This window comes from Juglans microcarpa x Juglans regia, chromosome 4D, assembly GCF_004785595.1.
Source record: "Juglans microcarpa x Juglans regia isolate MS1-56 chromosome 4D, Jm3101_v1.0, whole genome shotgun sequence".
NCBI classification, from domain to species: domain Eukaryota; kingdom Viridiplantae; phylum Streptophyta; class Magnoliopsida; order Fagales; family Juglandaceae; genus Juglans; species Juglans microcarpa x Juglans regia.
Genome location: NC_054600.1, coordinates 8173738 through 8191167, shown reverse-complemented (window position 1 = coordinate 8191167; position 17430 = coordinate 8173738). Strand labels below are relative to the sequence as shown.

At 37.5% G+C, this 17430-nt stretch overlaps 1 protein-coding gene across 2 annotated transcripts; it reads left to right on the top strand.

The window, feature by feature from the left end:
- Nucleotides 1-463: 463 nt before the first annotated feature.
- LOC121259008 (nucleolin-like) lies at nucleotides 464-9299 on the top strand. Of its 2 annotated transcripts, none has more exons than XM_041160477.1 (11): nucleotides 464-806; nucleotides 1188-2272; nucleotides 2341-2430; nucleotides 2506-2964; nucleotides 7502-7616; nucleotides 7709-7876; nucleotides 8055-8311; nucleotides 8428-8518; nucleotides 8606-8658; nucleotides 8741-8821; nucleotides 8912-9299. In XM_041160477.1, exons 1-10 carry the CDS (start codon nucleotides 575-577, stop codon nucleotides 8807-8809), a joined length of 2619 nt encoding a protein of 872 aa, XP_041016411.1. In that variant the 5' UTR covers nucleotides 464-574; the 3' UTR covers nucleotides 8810-8821; nucleotides 8912-9299. The 2 variants fall into 2 exon arrangements, with proteins under 2 accessions (XP_041016411.1, XP_041016412.1); XM_041160478.1 differs by having other exon boundaries at nucleotides 472-806; nucleotides 7502-7595.
- The last annotated feature ends 8131 nt before the right edge of the window (nucleotides 9300-17430 follow it).

Below are 17430 nucleotides of genomic sequence, written 5' to 3'. Positions count from 1 at the left end.
ATACTTTCTCAAGTCTAATTTTTCTGTGTTATATGGATATTTCTATAGATTATTTGATTTTTATCAAATATGTGGATGCTTGTATTGAATTTTTATTGTTAAATGTATATATATGTATATATATATATATGTATATTGAATATGTATCCCTAGATTTGATGACCTATTATATAGTACCACACGTGTAAATTTATCAACGAAAGTTTTAATTTCTGTGGTAAATCGATTCGTATCGATTTTTAAATTTTCAAAACTGATATATACCAATTCAGTTCCTAAATTTATCTAAAACCAAATCAAACCGGATCAATTATACCTCTACTTACATAATTTTAAAACATGTTTGGACATGAGAAAATATTCAAAATAGAGCCATCCTTGCAAAGAGGGAAACGCACCGTTTTCACTTACCACTGTGCGTGGCTCTTTATCAGTTTCTGGATCGAAGCCTCCACAAATTTTTATTTTTATTTTGGCCCGTAAAGCCTCCACAATTGGCCATTTATTACGAAAGGAGATAATTTTACCTTGCTTGACTTACGATTCGCTTGCAGTCCGATCGTCTTTTGTCAGCATGAGGACTCGTAATTCGGATACACCTAAATCGGCGACCGCCAAGAAGACGCCGCCGTCGAGAAAATCCGCCACCAAAACGCCTCCGAATCCTCCCGAGCCGGCCTTGGAATCGGCTACTCCGAAGCCCGCCGAGACGAAGCGTGGGGCGGCCACCAAAGCGAAGCAGGTGAAGAAGAATGAGACCACACCCTCACCGAGCGCTTCGGATTCGAAAGCAGAAGGGCCATCGGGTAACATTAAACTTTGTTTCAATTAGCTGATTCGTTGAGTTCTTGTTTGGATTTCTAGGAGAAAGAAAAAAGTGAAACTCGTCTGTGTTACCGGTCTTTGTCGCATCTGAAATAAAATCGCCGAATCAAAATTTCCAATTTGGTTTTTTTTTGGCAGAAAACGCAAAATTGATTGGTGAGGATGTTTACAAGAAATGAACAAAAGTAAACTGTTGGAATTTGTGTATATGGTGAATCTTATGCGTAGGGAAGCTTAATACAAACGTATATATGTCTGCGTAGACGTATTTGTTGAAGTTTTGACATTTCTATTGAAATCGTAATATTTAATTGATGGGTTGCATACTCACCTTATTATTATTATTATTATTTTTTAAGTAGTCGCCGAGGAGCCCAAAGCAACAGCTGATGCTGCTCAGCCACAGGTGACACCAGGAACGAAAGTTGTGGCAAAAAAGTCTTCGGTGAAGAGGATGACTGGGAGAACTAAAACGCCCGTTTCCAAGAAAGCTGTAATGGTGCAGACACCCAAATCTGGGGACTCTGGGAAGGCAAAACTTGAACACTCTCGGGAGGAGAATGTAGAGTGTATGGGTAAGGATGAACTCACTCTTGAAAATGTTGGAGAGCCTAAGAAGAACGAAGAAACTGTGATGGAATCGGGAAAGCCTGCTGCTGAAAATGCTGGTGAATCTATGATAAAGGAAGGAAGTGCTATGGAATTGGATGAACCTGCTGTTGAGATGGCTCGAGAATCTGCAAGGAATGAAAAAATCACAGCGGAAGTGGAAGAACATGCGGGCGAAAAGATTGGTGGATCTGCAAAGAAGGAAGAAAGAGCAAAGGAAGTGCAGGTGGCTCATGTTGTGAATGTTGGAGGTTCTTCAAAGCAGGAGGAGTCTGTTGTTGCAAGGGTTGGAAAATCACTTGAGAATGAGGGGACTGATGGCGCAACGGAGTGTGAAGTAGTTATGAAAGAGAAAGAGGAGACACGGGGTTTTGGCAATAAGGAGGAAACCAATGTGGTTTCTGTTAACGTGGAAGGGAATTCCATAGAAGAGTTTCGAGGAGAAGATACCCAACCTGCAAAGGACTATGGCAGTGATGAGGGAATGGAGGATTATGGTGATAGACTGGACCTTGGTGAACATGGGGAGGAAGAGCTTGCTGAGGACGATCCAGACGAGGCTGCTGAAGATACTGAGGCATTGCAAGAAGAACGCAGGGAACTAACAGCTGCTGCGAAGGAACGTCGGCATAATAAAGAGCATGAGATATTTGTCGGTGGATTGGATCGGGATGCGGAGGAGGAAGATTTAAGAAAGGTGTTTGAAAGGATGGGAGAGGTAGTTGAAGTTAGGTTGCATAAGGATCCATCTACCAATAAGAACAAAGGGTATGCATTTGTGAAGTTTGCTAATAAGGAGCATGCTAAGCGGGCTTTGTCAGAAATGAAGAACCCTGTTGTATGTAACTATTCATAGTTTTTGTTTGCATAATTACTCTTTTCATTCTAATTCCTCGTTGTGCACAGATACGTGGAAAGCGATGTGGAACTGCACCCAGTGAGGACAGTGACACGTTGTTTCTGGGTAATATCTGCAACACATGGACAAAGGAAGCTGTAAGTATCTAAGAATCAGTTGTTGTATATTTACTTAGTTGTTGTTCTAATTCTTAATGCTAAATGGGATGACAGATCAAACAGAAGTTGAAAGAATATGGTGTGGAAGGTGTTGAAAACATCACTCTTGTCTCGGATGTTCAACACGAAGGGTTGAGCCGGGGTTTTGCATTCCTTGAGTTTTCTTGTCATGTAGATGCCATGCTTGCTTACAAGAGGCTTCAAAAGCCTGATGTTATTTTTGGCCACCCTGAGAGAACTGCCAAAGTAGCTTTTGCTGATCCCTTACGTGAGCCTGACCCGGCAATCATGGCCCAAGTGAAGTCGGTGTTTCTTGATGGGCTTCCACCGTACTGGGATGAAGACCATGTTAGGGAGAAGCTTAAAGGTTATGGAGATATTGTACAAATTGTCCTGGCTCGGAATATGTCAACAGCGAAGAGAAAAGATTTTGGATTCATTGATTTCTCAGCCCATGAAGCTGCTGTAGCTTGCGTTGCTGGCATAAACAGTACACAACTGGGTGATGGGAAGGTATTTCTTTCAGTTTAATGTGCTTTGTTTTATCAATCTCTGATACATTTATTTTCTATTTAACTCTTTCGTTGAATTATGTGTATACTTCAAAAATAAACCATGATACACCAGAAATTGATCAGGGGACGGGTACATTGGAACCATTTTTTTTATAAGTAAAAGTCAAGTTTTTTTGATATAAGAGACATATAAGAGACATCACCCAAGTACACCGGTAGTATACACTGAACGTGCCTAATTACATCTAAGCACTAGTGAGAGATACAAGCAAATCATGAAGGTTGTTCGTATTACAAATAATGGCCGAAGCCTAGGAGAGTAAAGTATTGTAAAAAACAATTGCTTCAGCTCCTCCAAAGAGTGCTCCATGTCTTCAAAGCACCTCTTGTTTCTTTCCAGCCACAAGCACCACATAATACAATGAGGGATCATTCTCCACACAGCAGCAATGTGGGCAACCCCCAATACCTGTCCAGCAACACATAATATCCCTAACTCTTCCAGGTATAACCCATACCGCCCCTGTCCTATTAAGGATCTCATTCCATAAACACCGGGCCGCCTCACAATGTAACAAAAAATGATCTACTGATTCCCCATCACTCTTGCACATAAAGCACCAATCTGAAATAATGAGACCACGTTTTTCTCAGATTATCTGTGGTGAGAATCCGCCCAAGAGATGCAGTCCAAACAAAGAAAGCAATCTTGGGAGGTACCTTGCGCTTCCAGATAGCCATCCAAGGATAGCTATAATCATTAGAAAATCCCAAGAGAGCCTTATAGAAGGAGCGCATTGATAATTTTTTGTTTCCACTCAGATTCCATAACAGCCTATCCCCTATCTCATTGCCAATCAACATTGCGTATAACGAATCAAAGAAATCAGCAAACATACCCAACTCCCAATCTTGAGCAGCTCTCGAAAATCTCACATTCCAATGGAAAACACCATTAGATAGTACCAATAAATCAGCCACTACAGCCTCTGTCTCAAGAAATTTGGTAGAGCATAGAATACACATGCTTTAGAGCCTTTTCTCCACACCACACACCGTGCCAAAAGTAATCACTATTGCCTCTTCCAATTGAGAATCTGAAAAACTGAGAGAATCTTCCCCATCCAGTTCTTATGTTTTTCCACAATTTCATGCCATGTGTCCCTCTAACTTCATTAGAGCACCAACCCCCCCCCCCCCCCCCAAAAAAAAAAAAAAAAAAAAACAAAAAAAACTCCTGTACTTTGAATCTATGACTTCTTTCCAGAAGCCCTCCCCTTCCCTATGATATCTCTACAACCATTTCCCCACGAGTGCTTGTTTTTTTTTTTTTTAGTAAAAGATAGATATTATAAATATGAATGAAATAGACATGGTCCTTGGACTCAGGTCTAAGAGTGCTTTGTTGAAGACCCTTACATTATGCACCCCCAACCCACCACATGGAATTGGTGAGCAAACTTTATTCCAACCCACAAGATGGAACTTAGTTTCCTCCCCCATACCTCCCCAGAGAAAGTTATGAAAAGTTATCTCAATACGAGAGACCACACTTGCGGGTAGCGGAAATAAGGATAGAAAATAAATAGGGAGGTTGGATAAAGTGCTCTTAATGAGAGTTAATCTATGACCCTTGGACAAATATATCTTTTTCCGCCCGGCCAATCTTCTTTCGATTTTTTCTAACACGCCATCCCAAATAGATTTTGACTTGAAAGCAGCCCCCAATGGAAGACCGAGGTAGTTCAGGGCAACAAAGCAATGGTACAACCCAAGATAGTTGCCAAGCCCTAAATATTGTTCACATCACCCATAGGAACCATTTCAGACTTCAAAAGATGTACCTTCAGGCCTGAAACTGCTTCAAAACAAAGTAATGCAGCCCTCAAGTATTGCATATGATCACTGTCCAGTTCACAAAAAAAGTAGCATGTCATCAGCAAATAGTAGGTGAGATATAGTGATACCCCCCACAGAAAATCCAGCAATAAAGCCTCCATTAACAGCTACACTCAACATACTTCTCAATGCTTCCATAACAATGACAAACAACAAAGGGGAAAGGGGGTCCCCTTGTGTTAATCCCCTAGAACTGTTAAAGAATCCTTCTGGTGCTCCATTCACCAAAACCGAGTAACAAACCGTAGTTATACAATGCCTAATCCATGAAATTCATCTATCCCCGAAACCGCACCTCCCAAGTAAATAACACCGAAAATCCCAATTAACATGGTCATAGGCCTTTCCCATGTTCAACTTGCATAGGAGTCCGGGTGTACCCTCCTTGATTCTAGAATCTAGAGTTTTGTTGGCAATCAACACCGAATCCATGATTTGTCTCCCTTTCACAAATGCGTTTTGGGATCTTGATATAATACTACTCATAACCTTACTCATGCGGTTGGCAAACACCTTTGAGATAATCATATACACCCCATTAATGAGACTGATAGGCTAAAAATCTTTCACCTCCACTATCCCAACTTTTTAGGGATAAGAGCAATAAAAGACGCTTTAATGCTTTTTTCGAAACTACAAAAGGTTTATAAATCCTGAAAGACCTGCATAATATCTTCCCCCACCACATACCAACAATCATGATAAAAGGCCAATTGAAAACCCATCCGACTCCGAGGCTTTATACTTGGCCATCCCACGAATCACCCTAAGAACCTCTTCTACTTTAAAAGGTCTCTCCAACCACAAAGAGCTTACTTGATCAATATTTTCAAAAGGTATACCATCCAGTTTGGGTCTCCATGGGGATTTTTCAGCAAGTAGGTCTTCATAGAAATTAACAATATGGTTCTTAATATCATCATAATCAGAGTAAACCTGTCTCTCAACCTGGAGCACCTTGATAGCATTATTCCTATGGTGTGAATTAGCCATCCAATGGGAAATTTTTGTACAGCAGTCCCCTTCCTTTAGCCAAAGGGCTCTTGACTTTTGTTTCCACGAGATTTCCTCCATGAGTAACACCTTCTCCATCTCTGAAGTGATAGCTAATTTCCTGCAAGAGTCCTCCTCAAAAAGAGGAGCTCTCACCTCGCTTTCCTCCAAGTCCTTTAATTCCTCCAGAAGAGACCTTTTTTTGACTATTAATGTGTCCGAAGTTTTCAGCATTCCACCTCTTCAAATCCCTCTTCAGTGCTTTCAATTTCCCAGGCAGGATAAAGCTAGGTGAACCCTCGAAAGAATACGAGGACCACCGCGACTTCACTTTCTCCACAAAACCCTCAATTTTCAGCTACATATTTTCGAACTTAAAAGTATCTTTTGCCCTCGTGAATGCCTCCACAATCCAGTACAATGGAGAAATGGTCCAAGCAAACTATATCAAATATCTTCTGTAGCAAGGTAGAGTAATGTACCTCCTATGAAGGAGACACCAAAAATCTGTTGAGACAATACCACGCCCAATTATTAGACCAAGTGTGAATTCCACCAACAAGTGGTAAGTCCACCAGATCCATATCAAAAATAAATTCAGAAAGCTCATTCATTGTCTGGCTGTGCCGGACTTCTCCCGATCTTTCACTACGAAACCTAGTGATATTAAAATCGCTACCAATACACCACGGTAGGTTTCACCAGCTGCCCAAACCCGCTAACTCCTCCCATGATACCTTCCTTTGTGCGTCCACGTTTGGCCCATACACACCAGCGAAAGCCTGACAAAAACCATCCTCTACATTTTTGAATGAACACACGCTATCATGTACTTTCCAGCACACTCCTCAATAGACTCAACCACCCTCGAGTCCCACATAATTAGGATGCCCGCAGATGGACAGCCCCAAATGCTAGTGATGAACCTACGATCCATGAATTCCATCTTAGTTTCCTACAAACAAATAATATCCAACTTCCATTGACATAAAAAGATTCTTCACCCTCGTACGCTTATTGGGATCATTAAGACCCCGTATGTTCCATGAAAGAATTCTAGGCTTCATAGGGAGAAAAAGCCTTTCCCTTGGAGCTTCCTTTGCTAGTACTTCCATTGGGAACCATATGGAGATTGACTACGTGGTTTTAATATAGACAAGGTATAGAGGGTGGTTTTTTTTTTTTTTTTTTGGGGGGGGGGGGGGGGGTGCTCTTTTTCTATGCATGACTCACCCATACAAATGATTCTTTGCCTTATTTTTTGATCCATTTATGTTCACTGCAAGATTTTATCACTTTGATATACACATCTATGCTTATGTTGGTGCACGGGGCATGCTCGATAAGATTATTATTATCTCAGATAAATTTATCTTATCTATTAGGTTGATGTGAGTTTATCTTAAGAATTATCTTGAGGGAGTTGGTTTTGTAATCAATTCCTTTTATTCACATTATATAAAGGAGTACAGCCTCAGTGGGAAAAATAACATTTCTCCACACTTATCTCCCATTCTCTGATTTTTACCAGTCATGGCGCATAGATAGAATAAGTGATTAAGTTCTGACCATATTTAGTTTTAATATCCTCTTTCTATGTGGTATTAATAAACTGCATTATGTGTTGTTTGTGAAAATTGAAGGTGAAAGTGAAAGCAAGGCTCTCAAATCCTTTGCCTAAAACACAGGCAGTGAAGGGTGGACTCTGTGGTGGATTTAGAATTGGCCACGGCAATGGTTTAGCGACTTCAAACTTTGGTGATTTGTTTGTTTTTATTGAGATTCGATAGTTTGATCTTCTTACCATTGTGTAGAAGTTTGTTTTTCATTCAACTTCCTGTTGCATACAGGAAGGGGGTTTGGGCGGCGAGGACAGCCCTTCTTCCGTTCAAATTTCCAATGGAACAGGGGTTTCTATCAAGGTGGACGTGGGCAAACTGGTAGAATGGGTTTTCCGAATGAGTATGATTTTGGTACTCCACACACCGATTTCCATGGGAGACACTTTACCGGACAAGGTTATTTGTCAAGTTCTCTGTTTGGTTTTTACTCTCTCTCTCTCTCTCTCTCTCTCTCTCTCTCTGGTGTTTGTTTGTAGTGGAAGAGAGACAGATTATAAATAGGTGTTCTGTCAGTTTAATACGTTATTCTACAAACTCCCTTATCACAAAAAATATATTATTCCTACAAATTCAGGAGGAAGAAGGGATTCATATAGAGGTGGTAATTACACATCTGGAGCGGGAGCTGCAGTTGCTGCCCCATCAAGACCTAATCTTGATCGACCCTGGCATGGTGCCCCTGATAGGGGCCGTGGGATGCATTTTCCTTCTAGGAGGCAACCATATTCTCCGGAAGGACCCATTGACAGACATGCCATTGGAGGGCACTTTGATGGCCCTTATCTCTATGATGAGAATGGACATGGAATGAAGCGGCCATTTTATATGACAGTGAGTTTTTTCTTTTTCTTTTTGGCTTCATTTTTTTTAAGTATAAATTGCTTGTTTTTTTATAATCTTTAGTGAGTCATAATATTTCTGACTTTAATAATGCCTTTTGGTATTAGGACCATGATCCTCATTACATGGAGCCTAGAAGGTTTCGCTCGCGTTTGGATTACACTGATCCATCAGCTTTTCATGGAAGCGGCTTTCATGGTATGAATTTTATGTTCAGTATTGATTTTTTTTTTCTTGGCATGCTTACTATATCAGATTGATCATTAAAATGGCTTTATGTTTCAGATAATTATGGAGCTGGCAGCAGTATTTACCCTCATGATTATTATGGCCCTGATGTGAGGAATCCCTATCAGCTTATCTTACTTCACTTGTTATATTGACGTATTCATGTTATTTTACTACAATTTCCTGTTGCAGTATGGTGGAGGTTCATATTCATCTTTCCATGGGAGTGACCGCCCATATGGCGGTGGCTATTACTATTAGATTCTCGGACAGGTGGTAATACATGCTCTACTTCTCCAAATTCTAATTTGTGGTTGTGAATTCTCCTCCATTAATATTTCAAGGGTTCATAATTGTGTTTAGGTGGGCTTGGAAATGAGGCATACACTTCATAAGTGATGAACAAGTGACTTGCTGTAAGAATGCAAACGATGCCATCTAATCACAGTCCTGACTGCGTTGGAAAAGTTGGAAGTGGCATTATATATTTCCTGCATGTCTACATACTACTTTTCTTCCCGGTCCATCACCTATCTTTACTCTTTGGTTTTCTCTATGAACTTTTTGGTAGAATATCCTGAATATTGATGTTTCTAGTTTAGGTGGAGATTCAATGGACTTGCCTCTTTAGCCTTAGGTGTGAAAATCTTGGGGATTTCTGATATGAGCTGTAGTGCTAAAGGGCAAGAATTTATTTCCTTCTATGTTGATGATAATATGTGTTGATGCTTAAAGAAAACAGATTGGATTACTTACTCGTAGTAAAGTGTTTCTGAATTAGGTTTTACCCTTTTATCTTATGGAGATTTGGAGGGAGTTCTGGAGGTTACAATTTTAAAATTCAGATGGTGGCTCTTTGGAGAATACCTTGAATGCTTTTCTGGCGAGTTAAGAGGTTTCAAAGTTGCACATGACAGTAGTCATAAAGTTCGATAAAATTCTGAGACTGGCTATATTTTTGGAGGTATTATGGATTGGGCAGGATCTTGATATAACATTTGTATAGCTTAGTGTCTCTCGCTGTATTTTGCTGGAGAGACATCGGTTGCTTTCACAGCACTCTTGCCATTGTATACGAAAATTTTCTTCAAAACTGTATTAGACCCTTGCATTTAATAAAGTGGTGCTGCCCCTTTATGGAATCAAGACATTGAACGTATTTTACTTCTACGCCTCTGTAGGAAAAAGTGAGTGAGTGAGTGACAGACCAGCTCAACTGTGCCATATGGTACTTGATCAAGTTCAATCTCGCATCTTGTCTGTGGGAGATCTAGACGGTATTTATCCTTAGGTGGCATCCTTTGGTGTGGTTAAGACTGGTTGGTGTTTTCTTTTTCCTGAGCAAGAAAAATCTGTCTTTTGAGGTGACAGTTATTAAGGTTCACAGTTATTAAAGCTGGCAAGTAATAATGTACAAACAAATATTGATGGTTTGTTGTAAATGGAAGTTTGACAGGAAAAGAATTATGCTTCTTGAGCTTAGATGGACGAATTGCTTTTTAAGCTTCTTAGCTGGTGGATCTTGTGCTATTTTTGTGTTCCATTGTGATTTGGGAAGTGACGACAAAATAGTGAATGTGCATTTTTGGTTTGTAATCAAAACTAATTCGCTGACAATATATTTCAAATTGAATAGTGAACTAATTTGGTTTTGATAGTATGGATTTTCTGAAGTGCAGTAGCCTGTGTCTGTGGTTTTAGAGGTTGCCAGTATATCCATTGTTATCAACAGTCTTATGGTTGATTACTGTTGGAGAAGCGAGAAGTTCATCATCTTTAGGCCATAGTCTTAGGGTCTGTGCTAATGGAAACAGAGTCATGGGATGTTATGATTGTATCACAAGTCTTAGAAAATTATCTGAGGTGCATCATTCGTCACTTGACGCAGAATGAGGTCAGGAATGTTTGAATCTCCACTTGACAAAGCTTTGGTTTGTTGTTTGTTTTCTTTTTTTGGCTAACACTGGGTAGTTGGTTTTTAAATCTTCGAAAGATCTAATATATGAATATCTCCTTCCAAGACTATGCTTTGGTTTCTCTTTGCTTCATTTTCTAACACTGGGTGGTGGTCATTTTAATCTGAAGTTGTTAAGAAGTTACCAGGGTTGAGGTGTGATTCATTTTAATCTCTCTAATATTTTGAGTACTTAGCTTTTGGTGGATTTAACAAAAGAGTTCGCATATTTTAATTTCCACTACCTCAAAAAGTACACATTCCAGTCTTCATACATTGATGCTTCTATCTAGAAAGAATATTTTCCTCAACTTCTCTTCCTTTCATTCCGTGTATATATGAGCCCTGAATACTTTATAGAAGGGTTTGTGCCTTGTGACGCAAAGGTTGATCGTGTAGACTTTAGTATATACAGGTTGAAAAGGAAGGTCTAAGGTAGGGTTATCATATTATTTATTTGGTGTTTTCACATTATTTTTATATTCCTTGCATAATTACATTAATAATATCTTGGAAAGATTTCAAGTTGTTCACACATTGAGAAATTTGAAGTTGTGCATATGGTAACTTCTTAAAGTAGGCATTTCATAATTATTATGTATGGTTGGTTGGTTAAGTGGATACTTGGCAGCAATGGGTCCACGGCTGAGCAAGACTGGTGGTACTTCCTCACCTGGGACTGTAGAATTAAGAGTGGCTTCTTGGGTGCATTTTCCTGATTCCAGGTATCTTGGATGCATCTATGACGGTTTCTTGCAAATGTATAGTAAGTTGGCTGGAAAATGTTCTGTTTGAGTGATAAAGTCCTCCAGATTAAGTTTCGACTGTTCTGGTAGATGCTAAGTTTCAAGATGATTGTGCTTATTTGTCAATTGAGTAATGCTATATACAGTCGTAGAATGCACAAACACTGCCCAATCATTTTGGAAAAGAGTGGAGTCTACAATTAAAAAATTATATTTTTTTCATGTGGGTCCCGTCCCGTATTTACTCACTTTTTTTAAAGGAATTGTGTGGTGTTTGTGCATACCACGATTGCAAATATCATTGCTCTTGTCAATTTTACTTGTTACTTTTTTTATTTTTTGGGGTTATGAAATAAAATATGATGGGTGGCCAACCAGCTAAGAATCGTACCAGTATTGGGTTTACGTGGTAGAGATCATATGTAAAAAATTATGAAAGCTGATGTTTGTATAAACTTTAAAAATTGCTTGAATCTGAAGGAATTGATTAAGCTTTCTGAAAAATCATTTAAAATCTGGGACTAGTGTTGCATGTGTTTTTCTTGGTCGTAAGTCCTTGTAGAATCTCGCGGGAAGCCGGTACGGGCATGTTTTTAGTTGATGCACGTCTTAGATGGTTTTGTACACTGTTGCTCCGCAATGAGGCTCAATTCAGACGGTTTGAGTTAGCGAGCATACACTAATGGTAGTGACAATTTTTTCGTATATCAACTCAACTCAAATATTGACTGTTGGGTTAATTGTAAATATGATTATTAATTTCTGAAATCTCTTAATTTTCTCACAAGAGTAATGTTTGGAAAAGAGTGGAGTCTACAATTAAAAAATTATATTTTTTTCATGTGAGTCCCGTCCCGTATTAGGATGCGAGAGTCTTGTGTACTGTATTTGAAAAGAAATGAGATTTATCATTAAAAAATAAATTTTTTTATGTGAATTTTAAATTTATCTATTTTCTTTAAAGAGAATGAGGGAGATTTGTAGATTATACAAATATCTTCCCTCTCGTACGTCCTTGCGCCTTAATTTTGTTCCTCCATCTATCTTCTGTTAATGGTCTAATGTGAGAATTGTCATGCAGTTGAAAGATGTCACTTGTTAACCAATTAGAAGTTGACCCGTTGCATTTTTGTCATATGAGTCCTACCTTTAAAAACAGAAAAAATGACTCTTTAAAACCAGATTTTTTTAAAAAAACTAACTCGTCTTTTAAAACAATTCAAATAAAATTAAAAGGAAACAAAAAATAATGAACAATTTTTTTTTTTTTTTTTCAAATGAACGGCAACCAATTCAAGCACTTACAAATAGCGAGACACGTGAGAGGATTGAAGGTGGGAACTGAATTATTACTGGTGTAGGGAAGCAGAAGCCATTTATTCCTTACCTTTTTTGTGATTTATCTTTCCAAGACTACACAAATAAAAATTACGAGAAGCATAATGTTGAATACAGTCTTATAGTATAGAAGTCTTATTTATTCTCTTTAAAAAAAAATAAGGTCTATTATTAAAAAAATAAATTTTTCATGTGGCTTCTAGATTTAAACAATTTTTTTAAATAGAGTATGCGAGACTTGCACATCCTAAGACTGCAAATATCATTTCTCTGAAATGCCTCTTTTCCACTACTTGCGTTTGAAATCTTTTTTTTCCTAATCAGGCATGCTTAGTATTGATATAGAAATATTACAACAATATAAAAGGGAGTCCTTGCCATTGTCAATATACATAATACATTTAAGTAGATTATCTAAAAGTGAGTTGGTTGATATCCACTATGCCACTGAGTACGCACATCAATTTTGGGATCGATGAATTTTTAACGCTCCATTATTTTTGAGTGCGTAATATTTGATGGATATCATCAATGATTGGAGTTATATGTTATATTGGTGATGAGTTGTGTTTGGGTAGTGGGTATTCACAGATATTCTGCGAATGGTAATGAAAAAGTAATGATAGAATATTGAATAGTAGTGAAAAATAATAATAAAATAATGAATAGTGAGGTATTCTGAGAATATCATTACCTAAACTATGCTTTCAGTTTCCCCTTTAATGGCTGAGATAACCAACTAAGCGTCACCTTCCAAAATGAAATGATTTTTTTTGTAGGTGTTCTACCATCTTTGTTGCGAGTAGGGCTGAAGACGCTTCTACAATGACTAGATTTGTGGATTGAATTTTTTGTCCATATTTCCAGTATTTTACCTTCTAAGTCGCGGCCTACTGCTAAAGACGTTGAAAAAGAATCTCTCACTGCAGCGTCCAAGGAGATACTCAATTGGTTCTTGTTAGTTTAGTATTATTTGAGAAGAAATACGGTTTCGTCATGTTCATCGTACAGTGGACAACTGTTTGAATGGAGATTTGGGATGATGTTTTTTAGTCTTCCCCAAGTGGGGATAATGTTCCAGATGATTTTCCAAATTAATAACTTATGGCGGTCATTAATTTTTAGTTGCCAAATCTTTTCAGTATTGAGCTTGGAAAATTTGGCAATGGTATATTGGAATTTCTTGCTTCTATTTGGTAAGCCATTTTGACAGAGAAATTACCATTGTGGCTTGGTGTCCAAATTAAGGAGTCTGTTCTTTGATTATTCTGAGGTAGAATAATTTTTTGAATTTCAATGATGCTTTCTTGCTCAAAAAGGGTTAGCATTTTATGGATGTTCCAAGACTGGGTGTTAGGAATAATTAGATCAAAGACCTTTAGAGAAGGTTGGGTCTCATTCCTTTGATGTAGTGACTTTGGTGTGAAATTTTCTATTGTCAGAATCCAAGGTTCTGACCACACATTGACAGATAACCCATTACATATTTTGATAGTAGCTTTCTTGTCTTCAAGGTTCCTTTCCATAACCATGAATCAATTGGTTTTGAAGTTGCCTTCGAGAAGGTTGAAGTATTGAGGTATTTTGCCTTCAGAAGAGAATGCCACAAACTTGGATTTGCTCGACTCATCTCCCATCTCGTTTTAGCTAATAAAGCTAAATTCATATTTTTCATTAATCTCAAACCAAGCCTCATACATTTTTTGGTTGGCAAATAGATTTCCAAGATTTAATGTTAAATTATGCTTTTGTTCTTTAGTGACGCCCCAATAGAAATTTTTGAAACTTATATTCAGAGATTTGCAAATTGATTTTGGCAGTAAGTGCATTGACATTTGGTATGAAGGAATTCTGTTTGCCACTATTCTGATTAGCATGGTTCATTATGATTAGCATGGTTCTTCCTGCTTGTGAGAGCAATTTTGATTTCCAACCCTCAAGTTTTTTATTAATTTTCTCCAGTAGTTCTTTGTAACTGTCTTTTTTTATTTTATTTGCCAAATGAGGTTAGAAGCCTTAAGTACTTCATTTCGGACGTTGATTGCTTGTCATTTTCAAAGAAATTGCAGCTCTTGTGGCATGAATGGTATTTCTTGATATGTAGATTGATGACTTGTTGTGGTTGATTCTTTGGCCTGACCAATCCTAATATTGTCACAGGCTGTCAATGGTTGTTTGAACATTTCTTTTCACTGGATTTTCCAAAAATGATTAAATCATATGCAAATAAAAGATGAGATATTGGAGGAATATTTCAACTTAATCGAGTACCTTCAAAATTGCCTTGTGCTTCCGATCTGGCTATTAATTTGGATAAAACCTTCGTGCATAATATAAGAAGGAAATGTGATATGAGGTCGCCTTGTCTAAATCCTCTTTGTGCTTTGAAAAATCATCTAGGTGAGCCATTTATAAATATTGAGAAGTAAGCTTTTGTGACACATTTTTTTATCAGATTTATCCACCCTTTGTTATATTCCAACACCTTCATCAATGCAAATAAGAAATCTCATTCTATATAGTCGACGATCTTTTCTATGTTTAGCTTAATTGTCATTAGACCTTTTCTCCTTCGATTTTTTTTTAGATGATGGAACAACTCATGGACAATCAGAGTATTTTCTTAGATGTTGCGGCTTCAAACAAAAGCCGTTTGGAGGGAAGAAATAATGTGGGGCAACATGGTCTTAAGACGATTTGCCAAGATTTTGGTGATGATTTAGTAGATGACGTTGGTCAGGCTAGTTGGTCAAAAATGCTGTGGTGAGCTTGGATTTGTGGTTTTTAGAATGAGTGTTATATTTGTATGGTTCATCTATTTAAAGAGTTTACCATTTTGAGAGAAAATGTTGTACTATAGCAATTACTTCCCTTTTGATGACAATTCAATGGTGTCTATAGAAGAAAGTAGACATCCTGTTTGGCTCTGGTGCTTTGTGGTTTGGGATGTGTTTCAAAGCAGCAAAGATTTCTTCCTTGTTGGGTATTGCATTTAGAAAATCATTGTCCTGATCCGTGATTTATTTTTCAAAGAGATTTTCTAATGATTCAAGAATTACTATATCTCAGAAAGTATATATAGACTGAAAATAATTAATGAAAGCTAATTCAATAATAGATTGGACCATTGTCCAATTACCTAGGCCCATTTTGATAGAGTCAATCTCGTCACTTCGTCTTTTGATGGTAGTTGATAGATGGTAGAATTTAATGTTTAGATTTGATGAAGTTAACAAGGAAATTCGGGATTTCTGGCACCACAATGTTTCTTCATACTTCAATTGTTCTTGGAGATTTTGTTGTTGTTTTTCTCTTGTCAGATTCTGTGGATTTGGTGGATTACATTGAATATCAAAGATTTAATTTTCTATTCGTTGGATATTAACTTCAATTTTTTTGAAATGAACTTTGTTCCAATGTTTGAGGGAATCTTTAGTGGCCTTGATTTTTTTGCAGAGTATGAACACTGGATTCTTGACAAAAGGCTTCCTCCAGGCTTCTTGAATTATTATCTAACTTAGTGGCTCGTAAATCCAGAATTCTTCAAATTTGAAAGAGGAATCACATTGTTGGTACTTTGTTGTATTGAGTAGAAGTGGGTGATGATCTGATGCTGAAAAGGTTAGATGCTGTAATGTAGCATCTGGAAATAATAATCTCCATTGAGGATTTGCTATTCCACGACCTAATCTCTCTCTAATTAACGCATTGCCTTGTTTGTTGTTGGTCCGTGTAAATGTGGGACCAGTGCATCCGATGTCAATTAAGCCGTGTGTTTTCATAAGATTCTTCAATTCACCAATTGAAGAAGACGTGATGGGTCACCCATCGAAATTTTCTAATTAATTTAAAAGGTCATTGGAATTTCATATGCAACACCATGGACCTGGGAAGGATTTGAATGCAGAGTCCAATAAATTCCAAAATCTTGCTTTATGATATTTGATGCCATTGTGCTGGGGCATATGTTGCATAAACATATGTGACAAGCCAAGGGTGTTAGGAGCGTCAAAGTAAATCAAAATAGATATCAAATTCATATTAATATGTACAGGTTCAACATCTTCACCCAGATGCCATAATAGCAAAAGGTCTCATTTTTTTCGAGGCAGGAAAGTTTATAAAATGGTGGAAACTAAGATTATTCACAGTAGATAAGGTATCTTCTGTAGACACCATGGTCTCCGACAAAAATATGATATTTAGATTATATTTTTTAATATTAGTCCTTAACTTTTTTATTGTCTTGGGTCGAACAAATTCCCTACAATTTCATATCATTGTTTTCATGGAATTGGTGGAGGGAACTGGTGGAGGCAGAGTTGAGGTTGCCTCATCAGCTATTTTAAGATTTCTCGGTGACTGCATGTGGTGTTGCCGTGTGGTATGGATTAGACCGGTGTTAGTTTTGCTCCTTTGGAAAATCCAAAGACCCATTTTGCAATGAATGTAGTGTGAAAGTCCAAAGACCCTTTTTGCAATGAATTTTATTTATTTATTAATATTCATTAAGAAATTAAACATGAGTCAATTCAGGTTGTGTCCTATTGGGTCGATCTATAAGTTGGGTTCGGATTAGACTATGTGATTCATCTAATTATCTATTTTAAGAGTTTTGCTATTTATCATTTTCATATACTATATACTATATATTATATTTATTTTTATTTTTTTATTCTTCTTAAATTCATTGATTTTTTCTATTCTTCATCTACACACCACACATTTGTTAAGAAAAAAAAAATTAAAAAATAATATATAGTATGTGGTGTAAAACGTAAGAATGATAAGTAGTATTTTTCTTTGCAACAATTGAATTCTTTTCTGGCCTCTTGAATGAGTTG

Excerpts from the sequence above, each read along its gene's own strand:
- LOC121259008 (XM_041160477.1), top strand. The coding sequence starts at position 575 with ATGAGGACTCGTAATTCGGATACACCTAAATCGGCGACCGCCAAGAAG. Across the intron at positions 2,273-2,340 it reads CAGAAATGAAGAACCCTGTT|ATACGTGGAAAGCGATGTGG; the intron begins GTATGTAACTAT and ends CGTTGTGCACAG. Across the intron at positions 8,519-8,605 it reads TCATGGAAGCGGCTTTCATG|ATAATTATGGAGCTGGCAGC; the intron begins GTATGAATTTTA and ends TTTATGTTTCAG.